Below are 19,479 nucleotides of genomic sequence, written 5' to 3' on the forward strand. Positions count from 1 at the left end.
TAACCATGTGACTAAAGCTGCCGTGGTCCTACACTCCAGCTATCCAGACAGTTGGTCACCTTCTCTGTGTCTCTCCCCAGAACCAGAGAGAGAAAGTGGGCCTGGAATGTGCTAGAGGCATGGAAGGGAGCCAGCTTCAGGCAGGGGCCAAACACACAGGACAGGAGGCTGAGGCCACCTGAGATGGGATGACTCTTCCCCTCTCCCTAACCCTTGCCTACTCAACCAGGACATTTGCCTAGCCAGAAGACATGCAAACTAGCTCAGGCCTGAGATCTTAGAGAAACCAGGCAGTCGGCCTGACAACCACAGCTGACAATTACTGAGGGCCCTCAGTGTGACTTATACAACTCTAAGTCCTCTCATTCAATGCCTGCAACAACCCTGTGGGGGCAGATAACTTTGCAGATGAATGAAATCAGGTCCGTTTTCAATCATTCCCAGCTAGTAACTGGTGACTTGAGCCAAGACCAGTTTGCTCCAACATTCATATTCCTGATGGTTACATAGGGCTGCAGTTGTGCCACATCACCTAAAGTCCCATCTGCATCCTTCCTAGTCCACCAGACTCTGGACTATATGTCTCCCAAATCTCATCAAGACCCAACTTCTCAAAATTCCTTCTTTTGCTCTTGTTCCAACCCTTGGAGCACTGCTATTGACTGGGGCTTCAGAGGTGGTGCTGATGCTATAGAAACATCCAGAATAGACACTACTCTTTTCCAAATGCCTGGCATATAGTAAATGCTCAGGGACCTTGCTGAGGTCTTCCATATTCACAGCTTCTCTTGTGTGGGCACAGATGGGAAAGGTACCATCTCAGGGCTCTGGCATATACTAACATGGCTCTCTCCTTCACCAACAGAGTTGCTCCAAGGGAGGGCAAGAGTCAACAAGGAGGGGTAGGAAGACAAAGAAGTTGACTGGGCAAACATGGCAGTGAGCTGACAGATTATGAAGCAAAGGGCATGATGAGATAACACAACTTCCCCTCACCAAAAGATGGGGATTCCCTGCCCTGGGGTCAGGCTCCTGGGCCACTTTGGGGCCTCCACTCCTGTTCTGCCTCTCAAAGCACATCCCCAGATGTCTCACACTTCCTGAGAAGTACAGCCCAGTGCTGCCTACAGCTTGCTGGAGCCCTATGCTGACCATAGCTGGCTGGCTCCCAGAGAAGAAGGTAAATGAGAGATTCTCCTGCCACTCCCTCCAACCCCTCCCTGATTCTCACCTTCCTCCAGACAAGCTGGCTCTTCGCCATGCCCCTTCCTCCACTCTCCACCCCCTTTACCTCTGTTCAGCCATTGACCTCCGGGTATTGGGTTCTCAGGGTCTAACTCCAGGCTCTGTGACCTTTGGACACAGATTTGCCATGTGGAGCTGACCGTGTGGCAGTGGCCCAGCCTTACCAAGAAGAAAGATATGTACAACCGTCTGAAAGGGCAACATGTAGCCACTCTCACAGGTCAGAGCATCTGGGAACAGAGGACCTAGGCATGCTTGAGAGTAAGGGAGGTGTCTGCATCTTGACACCCTCTCCCCAGGCTACGGAGGAGCTGCAACATGAGATTTTAACATTCTAAATATGACCACGAAAAGGCCACTAGAGAGACAGAACAAATGTCTCAATGTTCAAATTGGCATTTGAGGGCTGAGTGTGGAGAAATAAGCACTTGTGGTTTGAGGGGAAGAGAGTATGGGTGCGTCTAGGGACCTGTCTGGAAGCAACACCATCTAAAGCCTTTTAATCATTACTTCCCACAGAACCTGTGGCCACACAGGGCTCTATGTATGGACTTGACCTAGCTCCAACTCTGCTACTTAATATATAGAATTATAGAAGTGTAAACTTGGGAAAGCTTGAGGCTGGAGATATAGCTCAGCAATACAGCATGTACTTAGCTGGCACAAGGTCCTGGGTTCAATTCCCAGTATAAAAATTAAAAAAAAAAAAAATTAAACACCTTGGGCAAGTCACTCCCTGGGCCTCAGTTTTGTCATTACTAAAAAAAAAGGTGGGGGGGGGCATTAAATTCTACTAGTTCTCATCTAGGCTGCCCCTCAGAATTATTCAGAGCACTGGTCAGGCCAGGTCTCACCCAGAACGTTCATTAACTTACAGATGCACAGGGACATTCATACGTTTTAATGGTTCCCCTGGGAATTCTAAGCTGCAGACAGGGGTGGGAAATATTGATGACATCTTCAGCTCTAGGATGCTCTGCTTGGGTAGCTTAGGATGATAGTGAAAAGCCTAGATTTTATAGTTAAAGAAATGAAGGTTCAAGTCCCAGTTCTGCACTCACCAGCGGGGTGACTTTGGACACTGCAGCTAACATCCAGAAGCCCCATTCTGTCAATGGGAATCATGACAAAGCTCCCCATGGATCCTGTGAAGATTAAGAGAAACGATGCATACACAATTCTCAGCAAAGTGCCTGGCTAGGTTCCTGTTCTACAAAAGGTATTTGTTTCCACGTGCATCAAGGCCCAGGTATTGAGTGCTATGGTGGATGATCTTTAGATTTACTAACAAAGTAAATAGTACTCCCATCCAGATGTTTCATAACTCACCTGCCAGGCAATCAGCTGACTCAGGCTGTTCCCTTTGTCCCCCAGGAGAGCTCCAGGCCCCAAACTGGGAATCTGTGTGTTCCTCCACATTCCTTAGAGGCTGCAAACTCCCAGGGAGCCATAATCTGGGGAGAGAAGCCCTCAAGAGGGCCTGCTTCCTAGGCATTGGGCTATGTTTCTGTTCTTCCTGGACACAGAGGTGATGGTGGGAGGGAATATTTACAAACACAGAGTACAGAGGGTGGAGAGTAAAGGAACAAGTGTAAATGTGACAGGCGTTTTTATTTTATGGCCTTCAAGTAAAACCAGAGTCCAACACCTGATAAAGACTGAAGTCAAAGCTAGTCTGGATGGTACTTTGCAGCGGAGCTAGCCTCTGCATTCGCAGATCAAAGTCTTGTTGATTTCCCATCAGACAAGGATAATGAATCCTCACCCAATCTAATTCTTTCCCCTCGAAACAGAATCCAAAACCAGCCCTCTTCTGATCTAAAATATTGATACAGACATTTTTATAACTTTGGGAAGTATTGTTAACTGAAAAGTGGGGGAAGAAAATAAATCTGAAGAAAATCTTCTTAACCCTAAAAGAAAAAAAGTATTTAAGAGAAAATACCCCAAATGTTAATAATTTCTACCTCTTTATGTTTCTATGTATATTGTCATCTTTCATGGTGATCTTATTTTAGTAAAAATAAAATCAGTAAAAATAAAGATAACAGATTTGGGATAAGGAGAGTGACTTGTGTCCAGGACAAGTCACCTTTGAGGATCTGCTCCCTGCTTCACCCTGAACCCCCATCCTCTAAACCCACAGACTGCCTGAGAGCTTGCTCTGTACACTTTCAAAATATATTTATGTATACTTGCACGTAGATTTCGTAAGGTATGTTTCCTTTCTTAGGAAGCATTGCTTCCAGGGGCTGTGAAATGTGTTACATCAGAAGAGTACTTGACATGGTTCCTCAATAAACCTACCCACTAAGTATGTGAGGATGGAAAGAAAAAAGACAGGAACGGAGGGCGGGCTGACATGTGATAAGAAACCAGGAGCATCTTGTCTTCCTACTTCATAACTAACTGCTTGTATGGATTAGGGTAGACCACAAAGAAACAGTCAATTCTCATTTATCTAATCAGGGAGAGAAAAAAAGAGAGGATAACTAATATTACTGCCCTTATCCAAAGTTGCTTCTCCCATACATTTCTGCCTGGATAATGCCAGCTGATGCTGATTTTTCCTGTTGTTCACTGAGAAATTTGTATACCCAGAAGCTGACCTTGTTTAAGCATAAATATACACGTAAGTTCATGACTATGATGTTACATCTCTATCTTGTGTATGCACACTGTCTCCAACAAGACTACATAAGCTCCCTATACTCAGGATCGCCACATAAAACACAGGAATCCCAGTCAAATTTGAATCTCACATAAACAAAGAATACTTCAATGACATAAATAGTCTCCTTTAGGAAGGCTGGGCATATGAGACATACTTATACTAAATTATTATTCACTATTTATCTGAAATTCAAAGTTTACTGGGCTTCCTGTCTTTATTTTTCTAAATCTGACAACCTCACCTGTAGTGGGTGGTTCATCTAGTCCCATAACTTTCAGATTTTTCCTGATCATCTTCTTCTAGAACATTTCCCATCTGTCAAAAATATTCCTAAAATATGATGTTTCAACGTGAATATAGGTGTCCTAGTTTCCAGATGCCTTAACATTGTGGTGGCCTGGACTCTTTGCCAAAGGACTCTCCAGGTATAGGATCAAGAGCTGAGCAGCCAGTATAGACATGAGCCTATCCCTCCATCATCTGGAGATTGCATGTGTGCTTCCTGGGCATTACAGGTTGTATTTATTCCTTTGTTTAAGTACCACTCCAGAAATAAATAGCTATGTGCTTTGCTGAGAGAATACAAGAGAAAAAAAAAAAACATTTTTCCAACTCTTGCTGTTTATCAGGATCCATTCTAAGCAAGACATATACTATATCTCATTTGAGCATTGCTGTAGTCCTTTAGGAAGGCTGGGTGTTAGGTGAATGCCTATAGTCCCAGCTACTGGGAAGTTGAGACAAGAGGATCACTTGAGGCCTGGAGTTCAAGGCCAGCCTGGGCAACAAAACCAGATTCCATTTAAAAAAAAAAGACTCATTAAGGGTGAAATTCTTATCTTCTTTGTACAGCTTCAGTATTATTAGCAGCTTTTACAAAGTCACAGAGCTAACATTTCAAGCTATAATATGCTGCAGTAATAAATTAACTATAACATCTCAGCAGAGCATCTAAATACTATAAAAGTTTATTGTTACTTACAAGAAGTAATATGCAAGACAATGGTATTTCACATAGTTACTTAGGAGAGAGGACATGAAGGAACTCCTCTCACTGATTCTGTGCTTCAGTCCAAAATGACACTTATTTGGCCTTACACCCCATCAGCCAGAACTTTTCACAGAGCTCCTAAGTAATCTTCTACGTGCCCAGAAGAGGAAAACAAAGTAGAACTTGGTGAACACATAGCATTATCTATCACAACTAGCATATTGTGAAACCAGAATTCAAAGGCAGATCTTTAGCTTCCAAAGTCTCTTTCCACTAGAACATTTGGCCTCTCAAGATTGAGGCAATCTATTTTCCTGAAAGAAAATGTCATATGGGATAATTTGCAGAATATGACGCCTCAAGGAAACTGGTAGGAAAAGTGGCTGTGATGAATGTCTTAGATTTGCTAAACCTAGATCATAACATTCTCCTTCCAAGAAAACATTAAAAACATAGACAATGAGACTCTGCAAATTATAACCAGCAGACAGCTGAGATGTGTTTGCCTCTCCAGTCTCTAAGAGAAAAATCATGGGGGGGAAGGGCTAAATCATCAAAGCAAAGATTCTGGTATGACTGGTTTGAGCAGGACTCTCCTTCTTTTAACTCTGAAAGTTCCACATCCCAGGAAACCCTTCAGTCCCCAGGCAAATTGGAACAGCTGATCACTGCAGTTGTACGTTAATATTTTACTCCCAGAGAGCTTTTGAAGGTATTAACTCAGGTGGTTCGGTAAACTCTGTGTGAAGATGTGCAACTATCTGAGAAAGTAAAGTTGGCTCTGAGTTCAAGAACAACCTGGATGGAAACAGCCCAGGGGAATAAAATTCTCCCACAAGAAAGGGCTTAGAAGGTTCTAGAAGAATGTCGGCTCACCTGAGCAAGCACTCCTGTCCGTGGCATAGAGGAGGAACATAGCATGCCAACCCCACTGCTATAGCCTGCTGGTCAGAAGGCTTGTCCCAGACAAGTCATGCCACCAAATATAGTGAGCTTGTAGATACTCTAATACCCATGTCTTTTTCAAGTTGAATACGTTGAAACAGATTGCCCCATCCTGAATTGTTAGAATGTGTGAGCACACACATCACAGACGCACAGGTGACTTTGCACTTTTTCCTGCTGTGTTTCATCTTGTGAGTTTGGGCTTTTGCTCCACTTGCAATGAGTTGGGTTTGCTATGGACTTTGACCTGCACACACTCTCCATCATCTCCAGGGTCCAGCCAAAAAGTTTCCTTTCAGGTCCTAACATACAATCCCCTTCACTCACGAGCTTTAATCCTGCCATCTGGTCATCTGGCCACACATTTATCCAACTCTGCCTGTCTACACTGTCCTCTTCACCTCCTGTGAGCTGGGCAAAATCTTAATCCAACACTTGGATTCAATTCCTGAAACAGTAATGGCTTCTCTGGTAATATCTGTAAATTCTTCCCAACTTTGGGCAGCAGACATTATCTATACAATCTAATCAGCAATCAGTTCTATTCTGTTTTGTAAATTCCTTTCATAAATATCTCTAATTTCTTTCCTTTTTTTGTTTACTCAATTTTTAAATATTTTGTGATTTGTCCCCAAATATGGAATATAAACTCCTCAAGATCAAAGATAACCGTTTGGCACCTAGCTTAATGCTTATAGTACTACTGAAAAAAAATAAATATTGATTTATTAGTTGGTATTCTTGGGGCAAGGGAAACCCTAATTAAAAATATTGTTTAATGAACATGATGTCATGCATATTTCTCCCTACCTTCCTCTCAAGACTCCCTCTCCTATCCAGGAAAACAATTCCCATCCCTAAGTATTGGAATCAAAAGTTCTGAATAAGCCTACGTGACCTAAAGTTCAAAGCCAACTTCTTCTATCCACCATCACTATGCTTAGGGACAGGAAGACCAGAACCCAAACTGATGCTCATTTGGTATTTGGATTTCCGGGTCGACCATGGACTAGTCATTAGGATTTAGAACCTTGAAACATGATGAAAGAAGAACATGTGGGCCTGGTGGAGAGGAAGGCAAGACTGAGGGTCTTAAGGTGCAAGACACCCCTAAACAAGTTTTAAGGAGTCTATATCTCTCCCAAAGAATAGAGAACATGTGAAGCAAGTCTATCAATTGCTGCCAATAATGTGGCTCCTGGGAGTTTCAAGCCCATCCCAAACTTTGGCCAGTGAGCACCATACCTAGTACAGTATACTAAGAAACTTCTCCCCACAGGCAAATATGAATATTTTTGTAAGTCTATTGCCTGGGGGTCAACAGTGTCCCAAAAACTAACAGGGAAATGTCCCAGAAACTAACAGGGAAGCGTCACTAATCTAGAGCCCAACTATGTATCCAGTCTGCTGTTTTTCTGGTCTTTCCATCTGGGTCTTTGATGATACCTGTTATCCTTCCAGTTGTTCTGGGGCCTAAATATGGGGTCTGAATCCTCCCAGAAAATCAGACTGCATATTGATACCTTTCTACTTTCTGGTTTTGTCTAATCTTCTTCCTCGGTTCCTGAAATTTTCTTCGAGTTCATCACCTCAGCAGACCTTTCTGACTTTTAACCTAGAAACACTACACATCCAGAACCATCAACAAATATTTATTGAGCATCCATCCAGTGTAAGGCACCTGGTGATACAGTAGTAAACAAGTCAGACATGCTTACTCTCCACTGTCACCTGGGACAAGGTTTATTAATTTTTCACCCAGCATTAATTCAACTTTTTTTAGCCATCTATGAGTCACTCTTTCCTCTACTCTCCCAATAACAAGACTTCTGAGAATTCTAGAGTTAAATGCTCACATAAAAATTCATTCTACCTGCTGCCTCTCTCAAAACACTTCTAGCTTTCTTTACAACCACTTCTCCAAGCTGGCCTCAGTCTCTGTAGCCTAGTTTGGCCCCCAAAGCAAAGGATGAACACATGTCCTTTCCTCCATTTTCTAAAGAACAAAATGCATAGCTGTTGTGTTTAAGAAACTTGTCTGAAAATGTGAATGCAACACAGAGAAATTACAATATATACATTTCGATAGTAATGGTATATACATATATATAAATGTGTATGTGTGTGTGTGTGTGTGTATGCTTTTACTGCCCCCAGAATCCATCCAAAATCATACATAGCACATTTCTTTGCCATCTGCACTCCTGGGTGCCTTGAGTCTTGGCTCGCTGAAGCCAGGGACTCCCTCCTCCAACGGGAATACCTACCCGTCTGAAAAACTTCTTCTCCCTTCCCAACCTATGGAGACCACCTTTTACAGGGTAACAGTCTAAGCTGACCTGTATACCTTGAGCTGACTCTGCTCACTACTCTTTGTTATATATCAGCATGTATTCATTCATTTGTTCACTCATTCTGAAAATATTTATTGAGTACCAGTTTTCTACCAGACATCCTATGTACTACTAGGTCCGGATACAGCATCTAACAAAATAGAGGAGAATTGCATTCAGAAGGACACAAATCATAAACAAGTAGACTGAAAGCTAAATCTGACAATTACAGAATTTAATGCTATGAAATGTGTTTTTTTTTTTTAAACAGGGTGATTTATATTTAGGGCGTCTCAGGAAGGTGAGGATGCCTCTTTAAGAGGGATAAAGAGGGGTCTCTGAGGAGGTGATCTTGGGATGAGCCTGAAAGCCTTAGGGGTGAATTTGCTGCTACTAAAGGTAGCAGCAAAGTAGGGGTTCCAAAATTCCTTTTGAAATTTTGTCTTTTTAATATTTCAAAAAAGATAAGAAGTAGATCCCTTAAGAAAAACTAGAATGCTGGAAGTCCCTCCGTACACTTATTTTAAAGTTTAATATTATTTTCACTTATATTTATATGACAGGGAGGAGGACTCAAACTTTTCAAGGATTAGGATCTCTAAACTCACACTCAAGCCCCAGATGATGCCAGAAAGGATTGTTCCAAGCAGAGGAAGAGCAAGTACAAGGTCCTGTGGCAGAAAAGAGCTTGGCCAGGGCTGGAGATATAGCTCAGTGGTAGAGCGCTTGCCTAGCATGTGCAATTGGCCTCTTCAAGGAGTAAGAAGAAGGAGTGAGAAAAGCCTGATCAAGGTAAGGGGTTGAAACAAGGGTGGGAGGGGCAGGCAGGGGCAGATCACACACAGGAGATGATTCTCAACCCTAGTTATGTATGAGAATTCCTTGGAATTTTTTTAAAAATGTATGATCCATAAGCTGAACTCCAGGAAATCTAACTGATCTGGAAAGGAACTGGGGAATCGGTATTTTTTTAAGTTCCTTCAATGATTTTTAACTTGCAACCCGAGAGAAGACCCACTGACACGGGGCCTTGTGATCAGCTAGAGACAGAGAATTGAATGGGGAAGAACCTAGACCTTAGAATAAGACAGTCTGTTTAAATCCCATCTCTGCTGCTGCTGACTAGCTGTATGATCCCAGGCACTTTGCTTAATCCTTTTGTTCCTCAGTTTCCCCATCTGAAAAACGCAGAAAATAATAATCCACCTCATGGAATTGCTTGTAGGATTAATGTTAACACATACTCAGATCTTAGAAAGCACATAATTAAGGATGCAGTGACTTTTAGCTCCAACCATCCTATGGCCTAGGCCAGAGGCAGTGGAGATGCAGAGAACTGAATAGAATCAAATCATCCATTTGCAAGTAGAACCGACAAGACCTGCTGAAAAACTGAATGATGGAGATGTAAGAAAGAGGGATTAAACGGTGGTTTTTGAAAATAGAAGCGAGACCAATAGAATGCAGGAAAGTGACTGGGGAAGGGAGAAGGAGAAGGAAAAGGGAAGTACTGGAGAATTATATTGACTAAATTGTGTTGTGTATATGTATGAATACGTAACAACAAATCCCACTAATATGTACAATTAGAATGCATCAATAAAAGAATTTATAAAAAAGAAAACCTCATAGAAAAAAAGTAAAACATACTAATAATGAGGGAGGAAGCATGTGTCTGTAAAATGTTAATTTTTCTATATCCAGTATCTTTTGACACATATACCATAGATTGCATAGAATATATAAATATAAAATTGGGACCACATTGTACAGCTTTGTACTCTGCTCTTCTAAGTTTAAGTGTTCATTAGAAAAATTTGTTAATTAAAAAACACAATGTGTCAAAATGCATTCTGTTGTCATGTATAACTCATTAGAACAAATTAAAAAATTAAGTAGAAAAAAATTTTTAAAAATTTTTTTAAATAACAAAAGATGATGTTTGCTATAGGTCAGATCTTAAATCCATATGCTAAAAAGTTTGGTCACCTGCTAAACTATTGTGGCACTATTGAAAGGTAGTGTCTGGAAAGGGGCAGGGGAATAGGTATTTAAGTTCCTTCAGGACCTTTAGGGGGTGGGTCCTAGAGGAAAGAAGTTAAGTCATCAGTGGCATGCCCTTGAAGAAGATATTGGGACCCTGTCTATAAGTCATCCAATTCAACTTAAGACAAATCAGTAGCTGTGTACTAAATACTTCAATGAACTATGCATTGCGCTAGCCCTGAGAACACTGTACCAAACACTAATATGTACAAAAGACAGAGACAGTTCCTGACCTCATGGAGCCTTCAGATCTGCAATGGAGACAGACAACAGAGTTAGGAAATAGAAAGTAAGGCAGCCGTGGGAACAAGCCAAGGAGAGCTAGTTTCATCCAGGTGAGAGAGGTCTCCCTGAGGGTGAGAGGACAGTGACATTTGGATAAAAAGAGGTCACCAGGTGAAGGCAGATGGGGAAGGTGCTCTAAATGCAGAGAACAATATGAGAAAGGATCTGAAGTTTCGAGGAACAGAATAGTGTGGCTCCACCTAGATAATGAGGATTAAGGGATATGTAACGAAGCTGGAAAAATAGATAAAGTTAAGATCTTGGGTGGCCTTATGAAGCATGCTAAGAATCAGGCATTATCCCAAGGGCAATGTGGAGATCCACTGAAGGATCTGAAGGAAACCAGGAACATATCACAATTTATACTCTATTCTTTTGTATTTACACTGGATTAAAGTGGAGTAGACTGGACTGGAGTGAAGTGGTCCAGACCCTAGGCAGAGACCAGCTGTGAGACCACACCAAGAGTCTAGGAGATAATGGGGGTTTAAATTCAGAGGTAGCAGAGGGGATAGAAAGCAGATACAATCAACAGACATTTGAGAGGAAGAATGACAAGTCTTAAGTGATTGTTTACAGATGAGAGGCGACAGGAAGGCTGAGCTGCTAGGATGATTTACTTAGACTAAGAAAGTTGGTGGTAGAAATATTGAATTTGTCTTTGGACATGGTAAGCTTGATAGTTGTAGGACACTCGTGTCAAAATGTAGACTAAGTAAAGGGATATACAGATCTAGAGCTCAGATTTGGATGTTATTTATGTAGAGGCAGAAATGGAAGTCCTGCCAGTAAACTCAATCACCTAAAGAAGACAAAGGAAAAGTAAGAAAGAGATTCTGAGGTGTGTCTAGAATGGATTTGGAGGAAAACTAGAAGAATATGGTGTCATGGAAGTGAAGGAGAATGTGTTTCTAGAAGAAAAGAGTGGCCAACTGTTCCTAAGAATGACATACGTAGGCAATCATTTACATAACTGTTCATTATCTGGCTCCTGCCTGCTACTTCCTCCTCATTTCCTGGCATTTCCAAAAACCCGTTCTTCATACTGTGACACCAATCTTGCCTAACTTCTCTTGGACTAAGCAATGCTTTTTCACACACTTCCCCTTTTCATATGCAATTCTCTTGTTCAAATTCCCCCAGCCTGAGCACCCCTCCCTCCCAGAGTCACCTGGTAAACACTGTCCAGTCTTTAACTTCCTAAGCTGCTCACAGATCGTCACACTTAGAAATCTTCTTTGATCACCTCCTCCCCAAATTGAATATACATTCCAGTCTCTTTATTCACCAGTCATATATGTCTGTTTTTGTGCTTATTCTAGTACATGTAATAATTTGTTATATGTGTGTCCTCTACTTGACAATAAGTTTCTGTAGGTCAGTAGCAGTTTGTATTCTGCTTTCTATAACTGTGCTTAAACACAGCATGATATACATGGATGAGTTCAACAAATATTTCTGGACCTTCCTCGAAGCTTCCTAAATGTTACCTAGGAAGTGTGAATGTCCCAGCTGAGATAAAGAATCATGGAAACTGCATACGTGTAGCGGAAGATGACGACAATTGAATAATGATAGCCATTTATTGGTTGCTATATTTTTATGTTTATTTCTATTTTTATTTATTTGTTATATATGTATTACATACTATATAATATATATTATGTATTTATTTACATTTATATTTATTTATTGTTGTCTTGTGCAAAACACCATTCAACAATTTAATGTGCTCTCTCTCACTCCTTCCTCACCATACCCTATTTAACAGGGGTTATCATCACTCTCACTTTTTAGATGAGGAAATAGAGAACAAAAAAGTTAAATCACTCGTCAAAGGTCAGATCCTAGCAAGTGGAGAAGTCAGGACTTAAATGAACACAAGTCTGCTTGACTTCAGAGACCTATATTCTTAAGTCCAACTGACATTTAAGCTTGAGGGAAGTTCCTGGTGCTGATTCAGACTTGTGAAGCATGCTATTGTGATTCAGACGTGGTTTGTGGGCAGCAGTGTGCAGGTGATCCCAACCACTCTATCCATGGCAGTGCTGGGGTCCCAGAACAGCCTGCCTATTCCAGCAGCTTGGTGGCTCTTATTGACCAGAAGCCACGGGGTCAAATGCTAATTGTCTATGAAGGGTCTGTTCCTCAGTGATTTGTCCCAGGGCCAATTTGGAGGGGGAGCCCAGAGTGAGCCAATGACTGTAATGCCAGACACTAAATTATGAGTGGAAGTGAAAGGTGAGGAGGACAAAGTTGAGGAAATTGAACCAAGTTGCCAGGTCTTGAGCAATTTCAATCCCAGGGCTCTGAGCCAAGGACAGGCCACTCTGCCTAAAATAAACCTCCCAAGAGAATCCTAACTGGTCATTTTGCAATATATATCCTAGTACCAACTTTTTAGGTCAATGTAACTGCTTGGACCCCTGTTATACATTAGCACCATGAGGGATTTTATCTTCCGCTGAGATGAGGCAAGCCCACTAGAAACAATGAGCCAGCTGTAAAACTCAGTATGCATTTCAGTGCCAACCCATGCAGGAGCAACCGCAAAGCCGGCTGAAATTCAAAGAAAGGAGAGGTCAAGCTGTGCTCACATAGCTAGTGGATTCTCAGAGCATATGAACTTGGACATGGTCTCAGGAAAGGCAGGAAGACAAAAGAGAGAGGGCAGCATTTTAGGTAGTGTGAAGAAGAGCAGAGTGAGCATAAGTGAGCAGGGAGAATTGCTGAGCATTGTCCTCAGCAGAAACAAGAATGAATTATTTCTTGGTCGGAGAAGAAACTCTTCTTCGGAACAAAGGGTTATTATGGGAGAAGAATGGGGGCTAAAGCTAAATGGGTTGGGAAGATCAACCAAAGAGATCTTCGAAACTATTAGGTCATGCAAATTTTACATCCAAAATCCAGTAGCTTGTCATCTTGAGTATCCACTGACTGCAGTGAATATAACATAGTCCCTCCTCTATCATGCTTCCCAGTCCACTGCAGAGGCCATCCACCAATCCCACAGTTATCTGTTAAGAACCTAGTATGTGCCAAGGATTATACTAGGTACTGGGGACACAATAAAGAGCAAAACAAAAGTTCCAGCCCTCGTGAAATTTATCCTCCACTGGATGTGAGAGACAATATAAAAACCACTCCCATTGCTCTATCAACATCCAGTTAGGTAGTAAAGATCTGTAAAGATAAACACAGCAGAACATTGAGCAGAGACTGGTGGAATGGAGTAGTCAGAGGCCTCACCAAAAAAAACGGACACAATATTTCAAGCCCAGCAAACCAATAAAATGGAGTTGGCACTGCAAAAAATAAAGATACTAAGAAAAGGATTTAGTTTGAAAGAGTACAGAGAAGGTGAAGAGTCTTGTTTTAAAAGTGTGTCAAGTCTGTGATAACAGACAGAAACATCTAAACTCCAAAACTAGTCTATAAGACTAAAGGAGAGAAAGGTTACATGTGTAAATTTTAAAATCATCCATTGAGAGTTGGGGGTGTAGCTCAGTAGCAGAGCATGTGCTTAGCATGTGCAAGTCCTTTGGTTTGATCCCATGTGCCTGTAAGCCCCCGTGGGCGTAAGCGTGCACACACACACACACACACAATCATCCATTGATATTTGAGTGATAAGGTCTTCTCTCTAAAATTGACTTATAGGAAATGAAAGAAACTCAAGGATTAAAGCAATTTTTAAAAATGGACTTAAATAGGTTTTTTTTGCCTATCTCCATAATGACCCCCTGCCTCCAGCCTCCTGGAATTCCAGGGGTAAGGAGTGACTTAGTGCAGGCAGCAAGAGCCATCAACAAAATAACAGTGTTAATAATTGAGGTTCATACACAATAAACTACTTAAAAGACCTCTGTCCCCTGTCTCTTCAATATCCAAGGCACAGTATTAGGGACAGCTCTTCCTCTTTGGCGCTTACCCCTTAGACCACATATTGCCTCTTTGTGATTTTCTTCCTCTACAGATGGCTGTGGGTGTTTTAATGTGTAGGAGAAAGAATTTGAAAAGCAAAATAAATAAATTTTAAACTGGTCCTTCCAGCATTCCTAGAAAGGGCAAGAATTAAATGTTGATAGACTCAAGGGTAGTGCTATGGTGTGGATATAGTTTAAGTATGTCCGCTACAGTTTCATATGTTGATTTTGAATCCCCATTGTGAGTTATCAGGGGTGTTAATCTGAATACGGTATCTACAGGTGGGGCTTTGGGTGATTAAGATTAGATAAAAGCTGGGGTTGTGGCTTAGTGGTAGAGCACTTGCCTAATGTGTATGAGGCACTGGGTTCGAATCTTGGCACCACATATAAATAAGTAAATAAAATAAAGGTCCATGGGCAACTAAAAAAAATTTTTTTAAAAATTACATAAAGTCATTAGAGTAGAGGCCCCATGATTCAATCCTGGTGTCTTTTACGATTAGGGAGAGAGACCAGAAGAGACACATGTTCACACACATGCTCCCTGCCTCTTGTCATGCAATGTCCTATATCATATGAGGGCTCCACCAGGAAGAAGGTCATCACCACATGTGGCTCCTTGATGTTTGTAAATTCACAACCATGAGCCCAAATCAACCTCCTATCTTTAAAATTTACCCAGTCTGTGATATCAACAAAAAAATGGACTAATACAGGTAATTCTCTGCTCAGAACTGACTCAGTTTTAACACTGAAAATAGTACATCTCAGAAAATCCCTCAATCCTGAGCACATGACTGACCACCCTCAGGCTTGGTCTGACCTTCATAGCTATAATATGTGCCTATGTGTGATGCAACACATGTTTTACTTCTCTAAAAGTGACGTCAGCAGGGTCAAGACACCTTTTTGGTTCCCAAGCCTTACCTAACCTTCCACACCCAGCCATCCCAGAAACTGGGTCCTCTTTCCTTGCTGAGAGAGAGGAGGGATGCTCAAAATTCCTAGGCATGAATTGTCCCTGATTCCCTGACCTTCTACTCCCAAGACCTTCTACTGATCCTCAATTACCACCTAAACCAGCAACACCAAATCTCCCTGTGACCTTAATCCACGGCATTGCTGCACCTTCTGCCCAGCAAGGTAGGATGGTGGGGGTGGAGATCTGGGGGTCAAAGTCAGACAAAGAGAAAAAGAAGCAAGCTCATGGGAACTGGTGTTGTGCTCTAACACAGCAGATCACGCTAAAGGGGAACCCCCGAGAAGTGACAGCCTGCTGACCATGTAAGAGGTATGCTTTACGTCTTCGAGTTACAGAAACACAGGAAATGCTTTCTGCCCCATTTTGGAGTTTTGGGCTGGAAGCTGGCCTGACTCACCTTCAGAATGAAAACCAGGGGAGGGCCTTCAAATCAAGGTCACATCATACACTCTTCCAGGAGCCACCATGCTTGGAACACTCCCAAATCATTTCTGCCAGTTATTAGAGAATGCTACGAAGTTATAAGGAAGATTCAAAGAAAATGCCAAGACTTGGCTTGATTCTTGTTTCAGAATTTTCCTGCTGGTCTAGGTTAAAAGAACAATAGTCAGGGGACATAGTCCTAAAGGGATAATCCCCGTTTGACCCCTGGTCACTTTGACTGCATGTGTACAGATTAAAGTGCAAATCTTAAATTAGCTATTTAGGTAACCTTGACTCACAAATCCTCACCTGAATTACTAATAGCCAAAGCAAAAGAGAGTTGTTATGATTTCCTTTTTTGACTGAATTATCTGGGGTATACCTCAGACCCACCCAAGTAAGGCAGCCCCTTCCACTGTAGTGGAGCTCAGTGAGGCTCAGCCAGACAGACTGGACTGTGAAGGCTGTTGCAAGATTGCATCAGTGACCTTTGCAATTTTCTGGCCAATGCCTTTCTCCACTCCTCCCCCTATCTTCTCCCTGTCCCTGTTTAAAGCCCTTTGGCCTATTCTCTTCTCCTTCCCCCCCACTTTGAGAATTATCTGGTATATCAATAACCAAAGCTAAATTAGAACCCAACCTGCCCCCCCACCCCGCAGCGGATTATGTTTAATCCTAGTCAAATTATCCCATTAAGTTCCAAGTTTTCAATTCTGGGAATATTTCAATGAAATTGACATGGGTGCATTAAAATAAGTTGAAAATCATGATCTAGAGCTTAAATGTTCTTTATTATCATTAAGAATGAAACTAGATTATCCTATAAATAAAACTCTGGGACAATATGGTATCTTTTATTTATATAAGCCATGCTATAAATAGGGAAAATATGATATCTGGGATGCAGGGATAAAATTTGAATCCTATAGTCTCAAGCTTCCAAGAGTATCCACCCTGGTTTCTTACCCAATCTGTCTGCTTCACCCCCTCCTGCCCTATACTGCTTCTATGATACAGCTGAGCTGGCACAGTGAACTTGTACCCCCAGATCCAGGGAAGTGGCAAAGAATCATTGAAATATTTTCATTCTAAAGGAGCAGACAAATTTTTACTAGCAGCTCCCTTCCATGCCATGCCTGCCCTAATGAAGTTGTCATTTTTCAAATGGGAGGGAGGACAACTTGGATTTAATGGCTGTTCCATAGAAACACCCTACAGGTAAAGGGACTTACCCCCACCCCACTACCTACCCCTACCTCTGCGCATAAAAGGCACCCTCAATGATTAGTGTTCTGTTAAGTGGCTCTAGCAATGCAGGCACCTGCGGAGGCAGCTGCAGCTGCAGCCAAGGCCAGCCCGAATAAAGCCAATCAGGCAGAGAGGCTGTGCACCTACCAACGCCACTATAAAGTGTCATGTCAGAAATGTATGCCGACACCTCCCTAGGTCTTTCTAGCCGCCCCAACTGGGACTTGGCGTGCAGACCTGCCCTCCCGCCCAGACCGCTGCAGCAGCCCCGTCCAGGGTCTCCCAGATCACACAGTCAGGTCGTGCGCAGCTCGTGGCCACCTCCCGCCAGGTTTCTGCGGGGGTTCCACCCCCTCCCCCTCTTCCTCCCCCTTCTTCCTCCCCCTCCTTTCTCTGGCTTGTGCAGCGCTGGCCCGGACCAGCAAACCAGGAGGCGGGTCTTCGGCAAAAGATATAAGCGGCCCAGAGACGCTGACTAGGTGCCAGCTGCGGAGTCTCCTTCTGGAAGAGCTGCAGCTACGGAGAAGGAAAGCGCCAAGGCCAGCCCGACAGACTGACGCGCTGACCGCCGCTGCGCCGCCGCCCCAGCTCGCGCTGCGCCACCAAGGTAAAGCCCGCCTGGACACGCAGACCCGGTCAAGGGCTGGGCGCACTGTCCCGGGGAGGCCTTGCCCAAGAGAGCCGAGGGAGGGGTGCCCAGGAAGCTGGAGCCACCTTGGGGGACTAAAGGTTCCACGTTTTCTTCTCCACTCCTCCTGCAGGTAACCCACTCGCTAGAGCCCGGACCCGAAATGGAAACGGTCCAGGAGCTGATTCCTCTGGCTAAGGAGATGATGTCTCAGAAGTCCAAGGGGAAGCTCGTCAAGCTGTACGTGCTGGGCAGTGTGCTGGCCCTCTTCGGCGTGGTGCTGGGCCTGATGGAGACAGTGTGCAGCCCCTTCACAGCAGCTAGCCGTCTGCGGGACGAGGAGGCAATGGTGGCTGAGCTGCGGGGCGCTCAGGAGCGACAGGCCCAACGCAGGCAAGCCCTGCTGGAGAAAGGCAAGCAGCCAGAGGAAGCCCTGCTTGGTTGCCGGGCCCACTCCCACCGGCAGCATGCCTCCTAGGAACTCCAGATCAGCAGAAGGGAAGGGGGGACAGACAGAAAGACAGACAGACAGAGACAGACAGACAGATCCTGACTCAAATGGGAGACAAGAGGAGCCATGTGCCCTTTGAGAGAAGTCACTGACACCTAGAACTGACCTGCCACGTGGATCCACCAAAAGGAGTTTGGGATTGAGTTTTGCTGCTATGCAGCATTGTGTTGTGAAAATATATTCAAAATTGTGTATCTGTAAGCTATCTGAGAATCTATTGTTTTGCACTAGGGAAGAAGGAGAAATGCTTTTTGTACTATTATTATTTTTATTATTATTATAATGAACACCATTTTGCATTTTGAAATAAAAACGTTTTATACTGTATCTCATAATTTAATTCCTGAAAGATGGGGTGACCTGGAATGGGCAGCCATGGAGGGTGGGCACGCTGGTGACAGGTCTCCCCTGAGTACTGTACACTGAACAGTTCTGGACACTTGCTTCATGGGGACTCTGATATTGCTATTATACATACATATCGAGGACTCATTTTTACTTCCCATTACAGATAGAAAGCAAAATTTTCATAAGTCCCACCAGAAGTATTTTAAGATCAGAAAATAAGTCAATTTCTGACCTAGAAAAAGCTAATGGAGATAACTGATGAATTCCAGGGCAAAAAAACAAAAACAAACATATTTATTCTTTACACCTGTGTGCTGGGGGTTCCTTACCATAGCTGCTGATACCTCTTTCTTCCTAACTGTATTTTCATGAAAAGAGAGAATAGAAGAGAAGAGAAAGAGAAGGTGGGAGTTTGGGAGAAAGAAGGAAACTAACTACCTGGTAGCCTAAGAGGCAAGCTCCCAAGAACACCTTATCAGATGAGGAGTCTTGCTTTACCCAGCCTTCCTCCCCAGGAACTTAAATTCTGGAACTTAAGTTCTAGGTTAGAAAGAAAATAATGATCATCACAGACCTGAGTCCTCTTCCTCCAGGGACTAGTTTGTTCTGTGACAAGAACTAACTCAGAAGCTCTGTAGGACTCAGCAAAGAGTTAGCCACCGGCTTGGGCACAGCTTGATACTCCCTTCTGGAACTATTAATATTGCCTATCCTAACTGGGGACAGATGCTTTACTACTGCTATTAATGGCCATGTATTTTTGCCAAACCTGATTCAGCTAACCCACAAACCATCCCTGTACACATATAGACACTGCATTTTATTTATTTGTGCTAGCTCAAATTCTACCCAACATTCCTGGACTTGATCAAATACTAGCTCTCCCTAATA

General features: G+C 42.9%; 2 protein-coding genes across 3 annotated transcripts in view; one reads left to right on the forward strand and one right to left on the reverse strand.

Moving 5' to 3' along the window:
• Positions 1–2,706, reverse strand: part of Lamb3 (laminin subunit beta 3) — a 43,504-nt gene extending 40,798 nt beyond the window's left edge. The window contains exons 1-2 of one of the 2 annotated variants that reach the window (XM_058581942.1): positions 2,575–2,706; positions 2,307–2,390 (exon numbers count right to left, since the gene is read on the reverse strand). The gene's annotated coding sequence lies outside the window, so the exon portion shown is untranslated. Of the gene's footprint in view, positions 1–2,306; positions 2,391–2,574 lie in introns of those variants that run through there. The other variant, XM_058581943.1, reaches the window with a different exon arrangement.
• Positions 2,707–17,569: 14,863 nt separating this feature from the next.
• Positions 17,570–18,567, forward strand: G0s2 (G0/G1 switch 2). The gene is made up of 2 exons (XM_046452243.2): positions 17,570–17,708; positions 17,863–18,567. Exon 2 carries the CDS (start codon positions 17,893–17,895, stop codon positions 18,205–18,207), a length of 315 nt encoding a protein of 104 aa, XP_046308199.1. The 5' UTR covers positions 17,570–17,708; positions 17,863–17,892; the 3' UTR covers positions 18,208–18,567.
• The last annotated feature ends 912 nt before the right edge of the window (positions 18,568–19,479 follow it).

The sequence above is a fragment of the Marmota monax genome, unplaced genomic scaffold, assembly GCF_021218885.2.
Source record: "Marmota monax isolate L192 unplaced genomic scaffold, Marmota_monax_Labrador192_F-V1.1 WCK01_AAM20220418_F8-fsc00105, whole genome shotgun sequence".
Lineage (NCBI taxonomy): Eukaryota > Metazoa > Chordata > Mammalia > Rodentia > Sciuridae > Marmota > Marmota monax.

Bases quoted from the DNA above. Each gene is read 5' to 3' on its own strand.
- G0s2 (XM_046452243.2), top strand. From the start codon at position 17,893: ATGGAAACGGTCCAGGAGCTGATTCCTCTGGCTAAGGAGATGATGTCT.